Source organism: Papilio polytes, unplaced genomic scaffold (assembly GCF_000836215.1).
Source record: "Papilio polytes unplaced genomic scaffold, Ppol_1.0 DF821845.1, whole genome shotgun sequence".
NCBI classification, from domain to species: domain Eukaryota; kingdom Metazoa; phylum Arthropoda; class Insecta; order Lepidoptera; family Papilionidae; genus Papilio; species Papilio polytes.
This window is the reverse complement of record NW_013527359.1, coordinates 4,580,654-4,599,573: the sequence shown is the minus strand read 5'-3', so window position 1 is coordinate 4,599,573 and position 18,920 is coordinate 4,580,654. Positions and strand designations below refer to the sequence as shown.

Genomic DNA, 18,920 nt, shown 5'->3' with positions numbered 1-18,920 from the left:
CCGCCGTACGAGCTCTCCGCGGCCCCGTACCCGGCGTCCCCGGCGCCGCCCGCAGCGCCCGCGCTAATACATACATGACATATATTTTAATCTTATCTTACTAATATTCATCATCCCCTACCTTATCCTACTCCCGTAGGATCATCACTCCCTTCTTTATCATTTCACCTTTCACGCAATACATCCATCTCTGTCTAGGACTACTTCTACTGGTGTTCCCCTTCACATTCATAACTAACATCATTCTTGTAACTTTATCTTACTAATATAATAAATGCGAAAGTTTATATGGATGGATGGCTGTTTGTTAGTGTTTGTAGTTTAAAGTGCTGAACGGATCACCATAATATTAGTCAAGGATTTGTATGTACATTTTGTTTGGCAATGGATGATTATACTTTGCAACTAGAGGCAGGGATAATACAGCGTGAGTCAAAAAAACATAAAATTAACTGAAACTATCCTGTAAATCGATATACAACGACAAAAAGTTTGACAAAAACTGAATATTCAAGCAGAAATACCGCAAACACATGCTTAGTATAACTAATTAAATACATACCTGTATCCATTATTATCGTAACCTTGTCCGCTAGTGGAATAGCCGTAGTTTGAACCATAATTATTGGAATATGCGGGAGCGGGCGCGGGCGCCGGCGTCGAGTAGTTGCCGCCGCTCTGGTACGAGCTGCAAACAGACCTCGCTCAAAAACCCGCTACACACATCTATCTTTATGGTAATCTTTAATATTATTCAGAATAACAAGTATCGGCATCTAAGTATCAGACGGCAATTCCTATCTTGTAAAGTTTCATCATTGTATTATCATAAATTATTTGCATATTACCCATAGATATCCTACTAACATTATAAATGCTATTTAAATGAATGTTACCTGAAACTGCTGAATATATCTAGATTAAATTTTGCACAGATGTAGAACAGTTTGCCTAGTTTCAGATTTACTTATGCATAAAATAATAGGCTACTTCAAATTTGTAATAACCTAATAGGTTTCTGTTATATTACAAATAATGTTTATATCAGTATGCTAAATCTAATTAAACAAGCTGTAGTAACATTTATAGGAAACATTCATGAAGCAATGGGTTTACATTAACGTAAAAACTTAAATTATGAACATGCAAAGCTTCTTTTACATGTATCAACAAAATGTTTAGCATTAATGTTGAAATAAAATAAACAAAAATCATAATAACCTTGAAGCATTGTATGATGGAGATGGGAACTGCTCTGCGGGAGGTTGTTCATATTGTTGATAGCCTGTGTGCCTATTGAATAAAACTTTTCTCAGTAAAGTATACAACTGTTTATGTATTCTAGAATTAATAATAATTATATCAGATTTAAAGATGACGTCATATATGTATCAGACGGCACATTCCTATCAAGATTGTGGATCATCATTGAAAAAGTATTAAAACAACATACACAGGATACTATAGTCTTTCAAATATATACAAAAGCGATTATAGCATTGATGTACAACAGTAGATATATAACCTATAAATATATATTTATATATAGTGTTTCATACAAGTTTGACATCTATTCTAAAGTTGATTTCCAAAATGTCATACAGTAGCACCAGCAATAACATGAATGACAACATTTAGGTAAATTAACCAAAACATTATTCCTCAGAAGGCTACTTTAGCCATACTTTTGTAGACCAGATAAGGTTAGATTAGTTAGTAGTTATCTTTCTTTAATATCATAACTTCCATAGTTTAGATGAATGAAAGTTTGAAGATATCTCCAGAAAGTTCCAACAGATCCTGATGAAAGTTGTCGCAAATGTAGAACATAGTCTTGGAAGAACAAATAGGCAACAAAAACAAAATGTTTTAAATTATACACGGATGGCCTCACGGGAAACAGCTAGTAGGTTATATATCCATGTCATAACAGCTTACATGAAATGAATATATGGAAAGCACTTACACAGGGGGTCCATAGCCATTTGACTGTTGGTTGTGTGCCGGCGGCGCTGCGTACGCGCCCGGTGGTTGCCTCGCCCCTCCACGGTGACCGTCAAACCTGACACCGAAAAAATCACATTAATTATACTGCTACCAATTATTAACACATACAACAAGTAATTAGTGGCATAAAATTGTTTATTCCATCTCATACTCATATATCACACAGAGCCTACCCCATCACTGGCTGATAGAGGCTCAGATAGCTTAAAAATGACGTCACTGTCAGATAGGGGAACAAAATCCGATATTTCCATCACATATTTAACATGTTGGAATGTCAGCAGACAATTTACAATTTGGTGGGACAGTATTTTAAACATATGTTTATCCTCTCTAACTGGCTGAAAAGTTCTAGTAACATACTTAAAATGTTGAGCTGCGGGACAACAAAATTCATAGGTCATTGTTCACAGCTATGTAGTATTAACTATATGAAATAGGTATAACTAGTTAATTATTCATGTTTAATTTTGCTATACAAACCTTCCTCTTTTAGGTGGCCCCCCTCCTCCATGTGGTGGTCCTCCACCACGTTTGAATGGTGGTCCCTGTGACTGGTTTGGTGGTATATTTGATTGATGCTGTGGAGGCACACCTCTAGGTGGTAAATTGGGAGGACCACTAGGAATTGGTGCTGGTGGTCCGTGTGGTCCGGGGTGCGGAGGAAGCCCGCCAACTGGCGGACCATTTAAAGGTGGTGCTCCTGGACCTCCTCTACCACCTCTACCTATTAAAAATAAATGTTTGAACAATTTAGACAGACATTGTTATTTTTCTCAAACTCTTAATGTAAATCCCTTTTGAATAATGTTATATATTAAAAACTATCCAAACACTAAAATGAATACATAAGTTGCATCCAATATTCAAGCCATCTTACCTCTCATAGGCATTCCTCTTCCCCCTCTATCATTTCTCGGTCCAAAATCACCGCGACCACGGCCACCTCGACCTCTCATACCACCTGGACCTCCTCTATTATTAAAACCACCTCCTAAAATTCAGATACGCCTTAATTTGTTATACATAATTAGAGCATTAAGATAAAACTTTACATTGGCTATCTAGACTGAGGATGTAATCAATCAACACCAAATACAATAAAATAGATCATAGACATCTTACTATGTGGAGGTCCAACTCTGGTTTCTATTGTAGGTACTGGATGTGGACCAGGGCCTTGCGGTCCAGGGGGAAAACGACCACCTCTTTCGCCCCGCATGTGTCCTCTAAATCCTCGCGGTGCACCACGTGGTCCAAGAGCTCCTCGAGGGGGGCCGCCGCGACCTCGCATACCAGGCATACCGCTAACATTAAAACAGATTATATTAATAGCAGATGTATTACAGTGAGTAATTTATAACCTATTCAAGTTGGATGAATAGATACTAAGAGATTAAACAAAATGTGATCATAAGCTAGAATTTGAAATAAAAAGATATCTTACCGTCCACGCATATCAAATCCACCTCGACCTCGAAGACCGGGTGGGCCACCGCGACCACCACCTCGGAATCCACCCCGTGGCCCGTCCATTTCTATAGAATTTAGTGTTATTTAGATTTCAGAGAAATATATATGTGTAATAACTGAAGTGATAATTTAACTACACAAATTTCTTCATGTGTTGAAAGTTAAGTTTGATATTACTTTAGACCAAAATGGCGCCTAAATGCCGTTCGTATGCGCAACTTTGCATCGCACTTCGTGCGCGATGCCGGAACCGGAATGACAAACATTGACGAAAACATGGCGTGGGTAGTGCTGTGCGCGAATATTTTCCAAAACCAAAACCAGAAACAAAGAATCAATTATGTTGCACAACACTATTTTGTCACGAAAGGTGTCTGTGGTCACATAAAAGTCAAACAAATCAATAAGCCCTTTTATATAAATAAAATCAAGTGATAAAATTGCTGCGGGTTTATATACATTAAAAATCTATATTCTAGAAAAAATACATAAGAAGAAAGAGTACTGTACTATACGAACCACAATGGACGACCAAGATAAAACTTTACAATATCTTATATCTGTTGAAAAACTAGCTCAAGAAATACTATCTGATAGACTAGAAATTGTTTTGTTGGATAAAAGAAGAAATGAAAATCGGGAAGCACTACGAAATTTAACAAAATCTTCCGAATCAAAATGTTGGCTTACTGTGGGGTCAGTAATTATTAAGCATGATATTGCAACAGCCAAGTCCCTTTTAGAAGCTGACCAAAAACAATTGGATATAGATATGAATCAAATAAGATCAGAGTTGAAGGTAAAAGTTAACAATCTAAGAGATCTGGAAATGCAACCACCTGTTCCCGGTTTAATGTTAGTGCCCTTGTCAAATACAGAGAATGAAGGCTTAACCAATGCAGGTCTCTTTAATTAAATAAACCACTTTTAACCCTCAAAAATGTACTATTCAAGTACCTTGTCACATAATGAAGGAATTTAAGAAACAAATGTAAATATCAAAATTGTTGAAAGCTTACTTTATGGTTATGTTAAGTTTCCTTATGTTATAATCCGTTTTGCATTGTCATTGTTAAATAAATTTTAAAAATAATGATTACCATTTTATTATTATATTATATAATTACTTAGTTTTTGTTTGTATTTATATTGTTTAGTTTTAATTAATTAGTATTGTAAATGCAAAATTTTAAATGGATGGATGTTAGTTTGTAGCTTTAACTCCTGAATGGGTTTCAATCAAATTTGGCACAGGCAGAAGGTAGTCTGGAAGAACACATAGGTTACTCACTTTTTCTTCTTTAATTCCACACAGACCAAGTCGCGGGCGAAAGCTAGTCATTTATAGCAGTAAAACAACATATTGTTTTAAGATTACCTTATTTATCATTTTAATTTTATTGGATTAATAATTAATGACTACTTGTAAATAGAAATAAAAGAATTCCTTTTAATTATTTCTTTTATTGGGCTAAGGTATTTTCAAATAAAAAGTCATCAAATATATAATTTTCAATATGCACAGTTACATCTTTATACATGTAAATAATATAGTACATAACAAATAAATAATAAATAGTACCAAATTTTAGGATTCATCCATTCATAAAAATTATTGCAGTATTGGTGTAAGAATTATAATACACAGTGACTTGACTAAGTGCCGATTTGTGAAGAAAAACATTCCCATAGCAAGAAGAACAATTTACAGCTTCTAAATTGTAATCTACTCATCGGAAAGTAAATAATTACTGTTAGGCATGGCCTTAATCTTTGTTAAAATTTCTTATAAAACATAATTAAAACCAATTACTTAAATCATCACCCAACAAACTTATCAGTAAACAATATGGCATATGTATCGATAGATTGATTTGAATTACATTTTTCCATTAGAAATAAACAACTGCAACATAAAAACTAAGCAGTATTAACTTACGAATAATTGTCAATATCAAAACATTTATCCTATAGGTTATTGCTTAATATATATTCAGTAGCTTGTGTATTGAAATTACATTATTCAGTACAAAATGCCACATAAGTTGTCCTCAAATGTCAATTGTAATTGTGGATTGTCTTTTGAGCACATATAAATCTGTCATTATCACAAGTCTTTGAATGAGAATGGCCAAAGCTAGTGTGCCGACTGGTTGTGGAGCTCAGTCCGGGCTGTGGTACATCAGCCTTTACCAGTTGGCCATTCCCGGCTTGTTCAGGGTCATGAAATATATCTGACAGGAAGAACCACCTTTGGCAGACGAAAAGAAGACTTTATCATTGCGTTCACAAAGGAATTTGAGTCGTTGTGCTTTTTTGTGCATAAACACGCCGTCCAGATGACCGCTCTCGACGGAGCGGATCTCTATAGCTTTATTGCCCCAACCCATTATTTGGCCTGTACCGATGTACGCCACTGAAGTTGGCATTTCACCCCACTGAAATGAATACTATATTAATAAAATTAGAAACAAGTAAAACATCAACATTGTCAAGGAATATATCACATATAGTTACACTGTTTTGGCTCTTACCTGCAAAACTATATTTTTGCTAATTCGTCCATTAGTGTTGACATACACTCCTTCATTATCATAGCAAAGTAGTAATTGCACACCATTGGAATTCGGAAGTGGTACAATGCAATGCGGAATTATTGCTCCCTGTGTCTGAAAATATACCAGTAAATCAAATTCATGAAAACCAAATTAAATAACACCACCTGATATATAATTTGTGCATTACTAACATGCTTAGGGATATAAATATCATAAACACTGGCAGTGTCGAGATCAACGGCGTGGAAGCCATCCGCCGAGCCGTAGATCACTTTCAGTCTTGTGCCTTCCTCAATTGTCAGATCAACTAGCAACGGTCTAAAACAAATAAACAACATTAATAAGATATTAATCCAAGATACATTTGATTCGTTTACGAAATAATTTGTACAATACCTGTGTTGCAAGTCACCAAAACTTTTAAATGCCATAAACTTGTGATAGGGTTTCGGCGCCCATGCGTAAATCTCAATGGAATCTTTGAGAGCGATCACCAAGAACTTGATACGCTCATATTTCACGATCCTGAAATGTACCGCACCTTGCAGTTCTCCGACATTGATCCACCCATTTCTCCTCTCAACTTGCTGCAAGGCAAATAAAACATTAATAAAAAATACAGAATAATTAAATAAATAACTAGTATAGAAAGTTTCTTACATCGCTGAGACCGTCCGTACGCAAAATCTTAGACTTAAGCCAACTAAGATAGTACACTCGTACTCTATTTTTTTTTCCGGATACAGTCACGAGAATGTTTTGTCCCTCTAACACTTCCATCTGCTGGAAGCGGCGTCGTGAGATCAATTGATATACTTTCCCTTGACCGGAACGATCAAGAAGCATTAGTCCATTTTCTGTTCCAATAAGCAAATTCACTCCTAAAAGCAAATTTAAGAATATAAAAGGCAGCTATTTTAGAAATCGCACGCATTGTGGGGTTCCTGTCTCTGCGGCCCTGGACACTGGTTGATGCAGTAATCGGACTTCTTAGTCGATGGTGCTCTATTTTTTGTATATGTTTTATTTTATTTTTATACAAATCATATAAAACATGTTACATACAAAATAAAGAATAAAGATATATGAGCCATTACCAAACAGTTGATAAATTCCTAAATAATAATTCCACAAGATAGTAGCAAGACTGGTTATATAACAGAATAGTAGTATGAATTACCCCAGAGTGCTGCGCAGAGTATTTCCGAGTTGAAGCGCTTCTTGTACTTGCGTATCTCGGGCGTGTCGGAGGAGAGGTCGTGCCCGGTGGGCGTGACGTTGACGTTGACGTGGCTCTCGCGGCGCGAGGCGTTGCCCGAACCGCCGGTGCCGCTGCCCGTCGAGCCCGCGCCGAACCCGAACGTCAGGAACGAACGCTGCTTCTGTTGCAACGGAAGGAATTGCTGCTGCGACCCCACCGACGAGTTAGAGGGGGAATGCTGCAGAGGATGGGGGTGCGGGTGCGGGGAGGCCCCCGCTACGAAGGACTTGGAAGGTGTGGATTGCACCGAGGAGGGGAGAGGATGATGGTGATGGTGGGGGGCGGGCGTGCCGCCGGCAATCGCCTGCCTGTACTGTAACAGAAAACAATCTAGTAAATTATATTGCATGTTGCGTAAAAATCTACATTGTATAAATAAAATATAATAATTGATTTACAAATATTGAATTCAAGTCCTTTACATGGTGATGTGTTAGTCAATTCCATCTCCCAGTTAGTTGTCATCTCAACTATGATCGGAAAGTTATTAATGGCTTTTTATTATCTACAATTGAACGATGGCATTTTTGAACAGTGAATTTTAGTAGGCAATGACACATAACCAATCATCCTAACATAACTTATGTCCTATACCTACATAGTTAAAGAGTACTTTGCTTTTAATAATGTCGTTTTTACGTATAGCAATAACAAATTAGTTTAAAACCTATCGTTCATTTCAGAAATAATAAATATTTTGCTAGATACTAATATCAGACAAACTAATATCAACAGAGTAGAATTTATTAATTTTTACATAAATTTAAGGAAATATTAAGGAATACAATCTGGTATCAAACATACAATCAACTGGTATCAAAATACACAATTATTATAATACTGCCAAAACGTAACTAACAAAGATTAAACAAAATACAGATATAAAATTAAACATCAAAATTTTTAAAAACCAACGACTTTAAAATTTTCGAATCAATTCTTGTACTAAGAACTACTTTCTAATATCAGTTAAAATTATTCATCGATCTTCAACAAAATGCCATTTACATAATTTCGTATTAGCACTGAAAGCACATGATTTACATGAAAGGTAAATATGTTGTGACACAATAACATTACAGATGGTATATAAGCATATTTTCTATGTAATGCACAAGAAAGGTATAGAGTATGCTATCGTAACAAACAGCCTATTATAACGTATATATAAGCGTTTTCTTGTTGCATCAATTCGTTTCGTACTTACGCAGTGGTAACAGCTGTCTGCAAACAGGTCGCGGGGGCTCCAGGGAGTTTGCATGATCGACAACCATTATCACATTAATACTATATACTAATAGCTCCACATGAATATCGTGATCTAAATAGGGGAACCAACAAACCTCTATACTAAGATTATTTATATTTTTAAAATTACAAAATAAACTGGTTTTATATTTCTTTTAAACCAGATTGCAACAAACAAATATAAAATATCAACCAATAATAAATGTATCATGTATGTTAAGATAAATTAGTTTATTTAAGACTGATATAAAAATGGTGTTGGTAGCCCCATTATTATGTTAAAGAATGAAATAACATTGTAAGTTACAAATGAAATCTAGCTCGACTTTGTTCGTTTATTAAGCTATATGGTGAATATAATACTTTGAAATACTTATAAATATATTTAAAATAAATACATCTTTATTTGAACACATGGTGTAATTTCAAATGTCTAGCGTAGCTATAGGCAGCGTAAAACTTTGAACTCATGTTGTATAGCGTTATATCAATGATGGATTGTTAAAGCAACTCGGACGTACCTCTTCACTGGTGGATTTGTCATGACGCGGCGGTGTGGTAGGCTGTCCGGCTTGACTGAGCAAATCCGGGAGCACAGAGCTAGTTCGGGAACCACTACCCTCGTTCCCACCACTCGAACGGCCCTGCAATATCATACTTGCTAGAGGATATCAACTGATATCTTTACCATAATTTAGCAAAGTGGTATTACGCAAAGTTTGAATTATGATTTCATACTTCTAGATAAGTGTAAAATTGAGCGAATACGAATTTTTTATTACAATGTGCGAAAAGCGAATATTTTACCAAATTCCCACGTTTGTTTTTTCGTTGTAATAATATCAGATACATACTTTGTTTACACACTTTGTTTATTGCTAGTGAGATAAAATAGTACATGAGTATTTTATAATATAAATGTGACATGAATTTAGATGGATATGCTGAATGATACTTTACAAACCCGAAAATATGATAACAATAATTTAATTGTAAATAAGAGGAAATATTGACGACGGTCACCACCAACTTTTAAAATATTTTGAGCTTTTGTCTCACAAAAATGTATAGGAAATAGTAAGGTTATAAGGTACCAGAATGGCGCGAAATGTTTTGCACAAATAAATCTCAGATTAAATAACAAATATAACAACATTCAACATTTAGTTTTAACTATATTTAATAGAATTTAATAAATGTTTAAGAAATCTATAGTCAAAACAAGTACATTTTAAGCTTCATTGCATAGAAAATGTAAATAAACAAATGTTTATAGAAAATATAGAAAAAGACCACTAGAAGATATTACTTAATAAGTATCCTTTCAAAGAATTAATGCATAGAAATAAAAAAAATACTAACACATTGTATTTCAGTAAAATAAGAAAAATGTAAATATCACCAAGATTACAGACTATTGAACATTATAAATTACTAACGTTATATTTACTGTAACCAAGAGTGAAAAACTAGAATACCATATCACCTATACGAATTTTTATTTATGGGACAAACATAATAACATAAGAGACATCCACAATATATTTATTCTTTTACAATATTTAGCATAATAGTCGAAGACCCCAGGCCGTCAATTTAATTACGTTTTTTTATAATTTTTTGTTGACAGCGTGATATCTTCTAGTGTTAACCAGTTTACTAGCACATATTACATTGGTGTGCTGTGAGCGAGCAGACGGCGACAAACAAACACGGCATAGCCAACGCATGCAGTTGGAAAACAACACATTCACAAAAACGAACAATTTTTATATTCATTTATTTTTCAGCTTCTGCGTGATATCGTTAGGCGTTCATTCCCATATAATTGTTAAATATCGTAAAATGTTTAATGGCATAGTATTGTGCTAACACTTTCACTCAGCGTTTCTCCAATTCCTGGCAGGAAGACGGTAGTCGCGCACTGATTAAAATCGATAAAGAATTAGTCGAATTAGTAGTTGCTGTCAAATGTTAGTGTTAGATGTTGATGAAGCGCATGTTAATTTTAGTAACATATGAATACATAAATATACCCAATGTAATGCATATTTTTACTTCAAATACCCGATCTAGTTCAGACATACTAGAAGATCTACTTTCGACGAACTACTTCTAGATATATTAAAAATAGGAAATAAAAACTTGTCACGCCAAAACGTAAGACGTGTGAGCAATTACTGTGTACCCTCGATATCGATCACTCGTTATTGAGGATACGACTAATAAATACTTATTAAATCCATAATTAGTTGTATCCATTCCCACGCATAAATAAAACCGCCACACCAATAGCTACATAAAAAACTCAGAACAAGTCGTCATAAACAGACATAGCATTACAGGTGGTTAGTTTAAACTATGTTAGACAACTCGTACCCAACCAGGATTAAGTGTATAGATATTAATCAAACTATCCCGAGCAGTGAGCAATTTACCTGATCCTGCGCGAGTACCGCTTCCTGCCCACAGTTTGATACGTCAGTATGCCGGTTATAGTGGCAGTTTCTCCTGAACACAATGTCAGATTCAGTCTTTTCCCTTCGAGGTTTGACTACTTTGTTCGAGTCTTTGTCCAGGGATTTGTTTTCAAAGGTGTCGGCGGTGAGGTCGAGCGTGCCGCCTTTCTCGAATGACGTGCTACTACTGAAGCAGATGCTGGTCGCCGGCGAGTCGCTGTTCACGCTGCTCTGGCGACTCGTGCCATTATTCTCGCTGTCCTGTCTGATAAGGACGGCTACATTTTTCAACGCCTCTATTGGATTATTGGCGGATGTTTTCCGATTCGTGATCTTTTTAGACTCGACTTGCGAAGATTTCCTTACACTATCGTTCATTTTTATAAAGTCTGTGAGTATCGGCTCACCCGAGGTAGCCGGTTTTGTGATTTGCTTCCGTGAGTGATTGAATATGCCGCTAGAACGTTGCTTGTTCACTCCCGCTGGGCTTTCGTGTTTCGGAAAGTATATAGCGGAGTGTCGCGTGCTCGGTAGAGGAAACAGATCGGAGTTCTCCCTTCTGAACCCTCTGAAGAATCTGTTCGGAGAGTTTAGTTCCGACTCTTGCTCCTTTTTATACTTTAGCATGTCCGCTAGTTTTTCTTGTGGCGTTTTCTCTATAGGTTTGTGGAACATTTGCTTATGTCGCGACGGAGGAGTCGCGATAGCCTTGTACTTCACCCAGGCGTCCTCGGATTCGATCCTGGACTGGCGCTGCAGTTGGGCTCGCTTTTGTTCACTTTCCTTAGTCGGGTCCTTTTTTTCATCCTTCTCTGTAGCTTTGGAAGGGAAAAATCTAGCAAAGTCCCAGTCCTTTAGTAGAACCGCTTCGTCTACGTCGGATTGCCTTTTATCGGTTGCAGCAATCTCCTTCTGTCGTTTTTTAAAATAAAAACCGATGCAAAAAATAGAAATAAATAATAAGAAATAACTTAATAAACATCGAATTGAGTTATGTTGATTTTGCTCACTAATCTTACTTTGGCGTGAGATAATGCGAAATTTTCTATGTATTTTAATATTAATTAAATTGTTCCCAGAATATCTGCATAATTTGAAATACATGTATGGGATTAAGCTATGCAAATGTTGACACAATCGAAACAAAGACACAGTAGCTGAAGTAATGTTTCTCTTTATCTCATTTATTTTGTAGCTAGTTTAGGATCTTAGTTCCTTCAATCAATATTAAAATAGTTTTATCTACGATACATAGCGTAAGGCAAGTTTAGTAAAATGGGTATGAAAATACCATAAAATAATTGTAAACTGCACAGAGATAACTGTAATTTATTAGTCTTTGTTTCAGATGTGAATTTACGGCATAGTAATATATATGAGCTCGAGACATGAAAACACAGACAGGCTAAAATCAACATTGTACCGCAAACTGCTTTAAAAGGGGACAATAAAATTATGACATCATAATTTGTGATATATTCGGTACCTAGTTTTAATCCTTTAGTAACAATTTCACAGATTTTCTGTGACCTGCGTCTTAGAACCAAATTGAACCTTAAAAAACAAGGTTTAACTAATAAAGATCAATAATATTGATCTAAGGCATTTAAAAAATATACAGACTAGACATAGAGAACAATACTTTTTCACCAGTAACTTCATCGACAGGTACTATATTACTCATCAAGTTACACCTCATTTCCTTGTATTGACATGTTATAAAATATTTAACAATATTATAATAAGCTCCGTCTTTCGTTTTCACAAAACAATGTCACAAAATAACAGTATGATTTAGCGATGGTTATTGGCAGTTAATTAAACACAATTACATCGATATATGGTTTTAAGGATCTATTACAAGTGGCGTTAATAGATCATTTGAAAAATGTCAAGTGAAGTGTCATCTATACGTTCTCTATATATTTTTGAAACTCTGGTATTTCCGAATACGTAATCCATTGAAGGTGTATACTAAGCACAGCAGTTTGTGGTACAAGTGTAAGCGTCAATGTAGATGTAACTGTAACTCACCCGCTTCATAACGAGCGTGCGGTCGGGGTGTGGGTGTGCGTCGTCATCGTCTGGAGTGGGCGGCAGCGGGCGGGTGGGCGCGCCGGCCGCCGCGCCGTCCTCAGACACCGCCGCCAGACCCGGCCTGTAGCAGAACTCGGGCCTGACAAGCCAAACCAAAACGAAACCAGGACACGGAAGGGGAAGGACGAATAGGTGCGGTGATCAAAATAAAAATAACACGCAACATAAAAGAAAAATGAAATGATTGCATTAGTAAAATGTTAATTTGTTAAGGACATTTTAACTACGGAATATGTTTACACCCAATCTGTATTAACAGCACTGAAACACTATTTCTGCACTACCCTGAATGATCTTACCAAGCGACATAAAGACATTATAAAATGAAAATGTTCAATGGTTAATCTAAATGAAGGATTCACTAAATCATAAATGAACGAATGAAAGAATATATTAGACAAAATAAACAGACAGTTAAAACAGTACATAAATTTGAGTGAATATACTCACAGCGGCTTGGGCGGGTCGCTGGCAAGCAGGGTGCCGTCATTGCGCACTCGGCCTCCACTCTCTTCGGCATCGGAGTCACTATCCGAGTCGTCGAATGGAGGCTCCGCGGTATTCCTCTCCAATGGCGGCCCTGAAACAATTACTATTAGTACTGCAATAAAAATCACTTAATATAACATCATCTATTCCCAACCATGTATTTCTCAAACTATAACTACAAAAATACTTAACCCTTGAAAGCGTAATTTTTAAAATCAAATTAAAAAGTATATAAGTGTACACCTTACTATGTTTACTATCGGGAAAAAAAAATTAAAAAATCAACGATATTTTTATATATTTGTTTCCGAGAAATCTGAAAGACTCTTTTTTGATTTACTTGATGAATCCCAAAGGTAACATGTAACGAGTCTAATATTAAAATAAAATTGGTTGTAGGTGACAGTATCAAATTTGAAATTTCAGGTATTACATACCTTGGCCATTAGTAGGCGCACGAGGCGGTCGATTCGGCGGCTCGTTGCCGGACACCACGCCCAGCTCGTTCAGTTCCGCAGCAAGCTTGTCCAAGTCCTGTCAAATATCGTTATAATAAAAAAATATAACTGGCCAGTCATAAATTGAAATTAAAAATATACTACAAACCTCCGGTCTCCTCAGCGGACGCTGCACCAGTTTATATTTGATGTGCAAAGAAAGTTAACAGCGTGACATGGAAATAAAAAATATAAACCAAAATATGAAAATAAAATAAATTTAACATAAAACAACATTTAAAAAAGCAACAAGTATCGACAAAAAAAATTTTAGCTGTAGTCTGAATTTGGATAAACATTTAAATATCACAGCATTGAAGAGTTTTCAACATCATGATTATAAAATTGCATTGAGAAAACGAAAACAGGCTCATATTATGTTTTCGTTAAAAGAACTTATTGAATTTTCTTACAAAAGACATAACATTTTATAGACATAATAAAAGTAATTGAACAAAGAATGATCCCATTTTTAAGATTAATATTGATAAACTGATTAAGACAAAGGATTTCATGTGACCATAACAAAGACTACAAATATTATGAGTAATAACTGAAACGGAATCTGTTTTAAGAAACCCATTAACGAAATGACACTAATATAAAAGAAATTAAGAAAAACTACAAAATTGCAAAAAATTATTAAAGCCATGAGTACTATACACTTTAGTATCTCATACATTACAAAGCAATAAAGTGAAATGTGTTTCACATAAGTTGTGCATTAAACCGCGTTACATTGTGACGTCATAGGTCACAAATCGAAAGACGGTTTAAGTCGTCAGATCTTTCATTTGATAATTAGTACTCGTTTTTAATCTGAATCTCGGATGAAAAAAAATGTGATTTCAAAGACCATCATAAATGAAAATTATGAGTTAAAGTACAATCGGAAAGTATGAATGCACATACCATGGGTTTGAACATGTGATGTGATCCGCGCTGCGGGGGCTGCGGGCCGCTGGCGGGCGGAGTGCCATTGTTGGAGCCCGAGCTGTTAGACGAGCCCGATGACTTGGGAGTGGGCGGTAGAGGCCTGCACATTATCAACATTTGATTATTAATATAGATTTATTTTAAATTATATTGTTATAGTTATTTTAGACAAAGTTATAGATTATACTAACCTATATTTATTAGGCTGCTGTGCCTGTGGGTCTGGCACAACAATCAGTCTTTGTGGAATGGATGGCCTGGCTGGCGGCCCAGGCTCTGCAACAAGCAATGTAAATTAAATTCAAGCCAATAATTAATATAGTAATGTCTATTAGTATTTAAATACCTGGTATCTCCTCGCGTTCTTCACGCTTACTATTACGCTTAGGCGGTGGTTGAGGCTGTGCATCAGGTCCCGAACTAAAATCACACAGATATCAATTACCTTATGAAACTTCCTAACACAGATATTTTGTTACTTAATGAGTATTTTGTGTTCACTAACCTTCCCTCCTGTATTTGCTGGAAGTTGCGTCGTAAAGTATCACTGGTCTGGTGCGCTGCAGCATTGTGCACTATAGACGATGGCTCTCCGGCCACCGCATTATCTTCTTCCTCTCCCTCGGAACCTGAATATTTGTACTCTTCCCTCACTGAGCTGTCCTGCTTTCTCTTTTTACATCTATCTATATGATCCTTGAGCTGTATTCTTACTTGCCGCTCTGTTGGTTGATCCCTGAAAATAAAATTTACTTTTTATTAACATAAGATTTTTTTACAAACGGAATGTACAAAAAAGAGAGAAAAAATACTAAGTAAATAGATTGCAGTCTAAAACCAATGTATGTAAAACTTAATACATACTAACCTTATGAAGGAATGCTTAAGAAGTTGTTCAGTGTAGGGTCGCTGATGATAATCTTTTACCAAAACAGTCTCAATGAAACTGTGGAACTTCTTAGCCCACTTCTTAGATTTTAATCGCGGTGGTGGATTCCTGAAGATCAAAACCAAGTTAATTATATTAATAACAAAATGTAATCAAACAACATAAATATATAACTACTAGTGTGATACCTTGGAATAAGGAAAAGTGCTCGCATAGGATGAAGGTCACACAGAGGTGGTTGACTTTCAGCCATCTCGAGTGCAGTGATACCAAGAGACCAGAGGTCAGAGCGATTGTCATATGTTGCATCAGGATTCTCATCACATGCAATTACTTCTGGCGCCATCCAATAAGGAGTACCAATGAATGTGTTCCTCCTACCAATAGTTCTGTCTAGCTGTGCCGACACACCAAAGTCCACTAAGAAGAGACAAAGCACACATTAGAAAGTACTGAAATGTAATACTAGCTTTGTAATTTATTATTGCCCTTACCAAGTTTCACTTCAGCATTATCAGTGAGCAAGACATTCTGCCCTTTAATATCTCTGTGGATTACTTTGTTTGAGTGCAAATAACTCAAACCCCTTAAAATTTCCCTGCAGATGTATGAGATCCATTCTTCTTTGAGCGATTGCCCCTTGGTTGATTTAACTAAATCAGTCACAGATCCTAAAATAAACATACATTTTCATTACTAAATAATTCATTATAATAATGAATTAAATATGACTATACAAATATCTAAACAATATTAATACAGTGACTTTAAACTAGAAAGTTCATGAAATTTTACTGATAAGATAGTTACTTTTAACTTGTCTATTACAATATATAAAATAAAATCCATAACATAAGTATTTCAAAACTATTCTATTAAAATTTGCCAAAATGATCTTATACAATTAGACGAAGTAATTACAAAGTTAGGTACATAATATTCTAGCAACAACAAGGCTCTTTAAAGTAAACATTACCAATTCAAATGTGTGTTTAAACAATGCATTCCCAGGCCGGATTTTTAACAATTAACATTACTGTAAATGAGAAATGTAGAGATTTTCATTTCTGGTACTTAAAACAAGAAATCACATAACTATGATAGTGTTTTATAATTTAACATACAAATTGATCACCTTACACTATAAAAAAAGCTACTCATTAGGTATGGCTTTTAAATTTTGAGCTAATTTTAGAATTATCAAACCAAATAAAAATAGCCTTTGTAGAAACATTGAATAACAAATGTTCATTGTTTGGAGACAATAAATTTGTTGTTGGTGAAACAACAAATACATTGTTGTTTGTTTTGAATATATTTAATGTGTTGCATTTTGTGTAATTTCTATGGAATTACGGTTCTTAAGCGTTTGTATTACAACATGTTAAAGGGATGACATGTATCTACACAAATGTTTAGGCAGTGGAAACAATCAACTAACATTATAAGTATGCCTTATAATGTTAAAAATATGCCTTATAATGTATTATGAATACACACCAGCACCACAATATTCCATAACCAACCACAGTTGATCATCTTTCCCTGAAGGTGTTTTTTTAATAAATGCTCCATAATATGTGGCAATGTTGCGGTGGTTAGAGTATTTTTTTAATACATTGATCTCAAGCTTTATCTCCTCCTCTTCATCTTGTGTGACATCCATTACCTTGATGGCAGCAAGTTGACCTGTCTTTGTATGGCGGCCCTAAAATAAACATTTTATGCTATATAATAAATTTATACAATAATTCATTTTTTAAAGGCTATCTATAATCATTTCATTCATATTCTATTCTTTCAAATTGTTGACATTTAACAATTGCATTCATATTTTTATAACCTTAGTCCTATGAAGTTCTATAAAAAGCAATAAGAAATAGGTCACTTTCCTTTTATGACACTCAATAGACATTAATTCCCTTCATTAACATTAATAGTCAGTCTTAAATTGTACAGCTCATAAGGTCAACCAATTAGGACTAAAGTTTAAAATGATAATAGATAGGAAATAGAAATTTAACCAATTACTGATATGATTTATAATTTTATTTTGTCTATTTGGTTGTTTAAGGAAAACTAAATCGATCGAATTATGATATATGTATGTACATACATACCTTGTATACTTGGCCATAAGTGCCATTTCCCACAACTTCAATGAGCTCAAATATACCAGCTGGATCCTGAAATTGAACACGAAGGAAGTAGACACAGAATAAGAATCAAGAGCTAATTATAATCCTCAATAGTGAACCTTCAATATGATTCACGCCCTGTGAGATCATTGCCCTTTGTAAGGAGTTTTCGGCGAGAGGCTAGCTGCCGACCTAAATATTAATTTGATTTATTTTATCTACTTATATTAAAATAATTACCTTTAATGCACCGAGGTCAATGTCGTCTAATGAACAATTTACAGACGGTGCTAGTTGATGCGCCATTTTGAGTATATTGTCACACACGAAGACAAAGCACGAGAACCTCACATCAATATAAAAAGTGTATAAAAACTCCTAAATTATGACATTGGCGATGAGTTTAATATTATTTAGCTATTGAACAATTAAATAATTTATAAAACACATTGTTTACTATTAAAATTACAGTAAATTACAGATACACAATCCATGCACCGCACACACACCCGGCGGGGATACCACTAAAGAAATCCGATTGCTACCATTATAGAGTATTAATATAAGATGAAATTTTAAATGGCAGCACTGGAGTTTTCTACTTAATCCTACCGTTATTTTTAAAGTATTTGTTGATTTTTTTCAACATCATTATATAACGAAAATGTGTTTTATAATTTCGTTTAATACCAAATATAGAAGTTCATTTAGTTAGGAACTATTTATGAACGTTTTAATAATATTTTGTAAAGATGGATGGACGGTTAAATTAGTTTATTTTTGTATGTTGTGTATTCACTATTTTTTTAAGTAAAATTTGTTCTAAAAAGAAGTATGATTCTGATAATCATATAGCATTTGCTTTGAT

At 35.0% G+C, this 18,920-nt stretch overlaps 3 protein-coding genes across 7 annotated transcripts in view; 1 reads left to right on the top strand and 2 right to left on the bottom strand.

Moving 5' to 3' along the window:
• The window catches only part of LOC106107834 (collagen alpha-1(I) chain-like), a 4,798-nt gene extending 1,097 nt beyond the window's left edge, over window positions 1-3,701 (bottom strand). The window contains exons 1-8 of the mRNA XM_013288839.1: window positions 3,455-3,701; window positions 3,133-3,314; window positions 2,888-3,001; window positions 2,491-2,734; window positions 1,967-2,062; window positions 1,222-1,293; window positions 563-688; window positions 5-63 (exon numbers count right to left, since the gene is read on the bottom strand). Coding sequence (XP_013144293.1) covers window positions 5-63; window positions 563-688; window positions 1,222-1,293; window positions 1,967-2,062; window positions 2,491-2,734; window positions 2,888-3,001; window positions 3,133-3,314; window positions 3,455-3,543 — 982 coding nt within the window. The 5' untranslated portion in view covers window positions 3,544-3,701. The remainder of the gene's footprint in view (window positions 1-4; window positions 64-562; window positions 689-1,221; window positions 1,294-1,966; window positions 2,063-2,490; window positions 2,735-2,887; window positions 3,002-3,132; window positions 3,315-3,454) is intronic.
• A 132-nt stretch (window positions 3,702-3,833) lies between these two features.
• Window positions 3,834-4,574, top strand: LOC106108122 (p53 and DNA damage-regulated protein 1). The gene has a single exon (XM_013289208.1). The coding sequence runs from the start codon at window positions 4,004-4,006 to the stop codon at window positions 4,394-4,396; it is 393 nt and encodes a 130-aa protein (XP_013144662.1). The 5' UTR covers window positions 3,834-4,003; the 3' UTR covers window positions 4,397-4,574.
• Window positions 4,575-4,928: 354 nt separating this feature from the next.
• Window positions 4,929-18,582, bottom strand: LOC106107988 (misshapen-like kinase 1). Of its 5 annotated transcripts, none has more exons than XM_013289035.1 (22): window positions 18,293-18,582; window positions 18,035-18,100; window positions 17,415-17,622; window positions 16,409-16,585; window positions 16,103-16,334; window positions 15,894-16,022; window positions 15,531-15,761; window positions 15,372-15,445; window positions 15,217-15,301; window positions 15,002-15,125; window positions 14,199-14,219; window positions 14,030-14,126; window positions 13,554-13,683; window positions 13,041-13,164; window positions 10,986-11,918; window positions 9,069-9,191; window positions 7,219-7,612; window positions 6,699-6,919; window positions 6,435-6,625; window positions 6,230-6,356; window positions 6,015-6,149; window positions 4,929-5,918 (listed from the first exon to the last, which is right to left on the bottom strand). In XM_013289035.1, the coding sequence occupies exons 1-22, from the start codon at window positions 18,356-18,358 to the stop codon at window positions 5,670-5,672; spliced, it is 4,137 nt and encodes a 1,378-aa protein (XP_013144489.1). In that variant the 5' UTR covers window positions 18,359-18,582; the 3' UTR covers window positions 4,929-5,669. The 5 variants fall into 5 exon arrangements, with proteins under 5 accessions (XP_013144489.1, XP_013144490.1, XP_013144491.1 ...); XM_013289036.1 differs by having other exon boundaries at window positions 6,015-6,143; XM_013289037.1 differs by having other exon boundaries at window positions 7,219-7,420.
• Window positions 18,583-18,920: the final 338 nt, after the last annotated feature.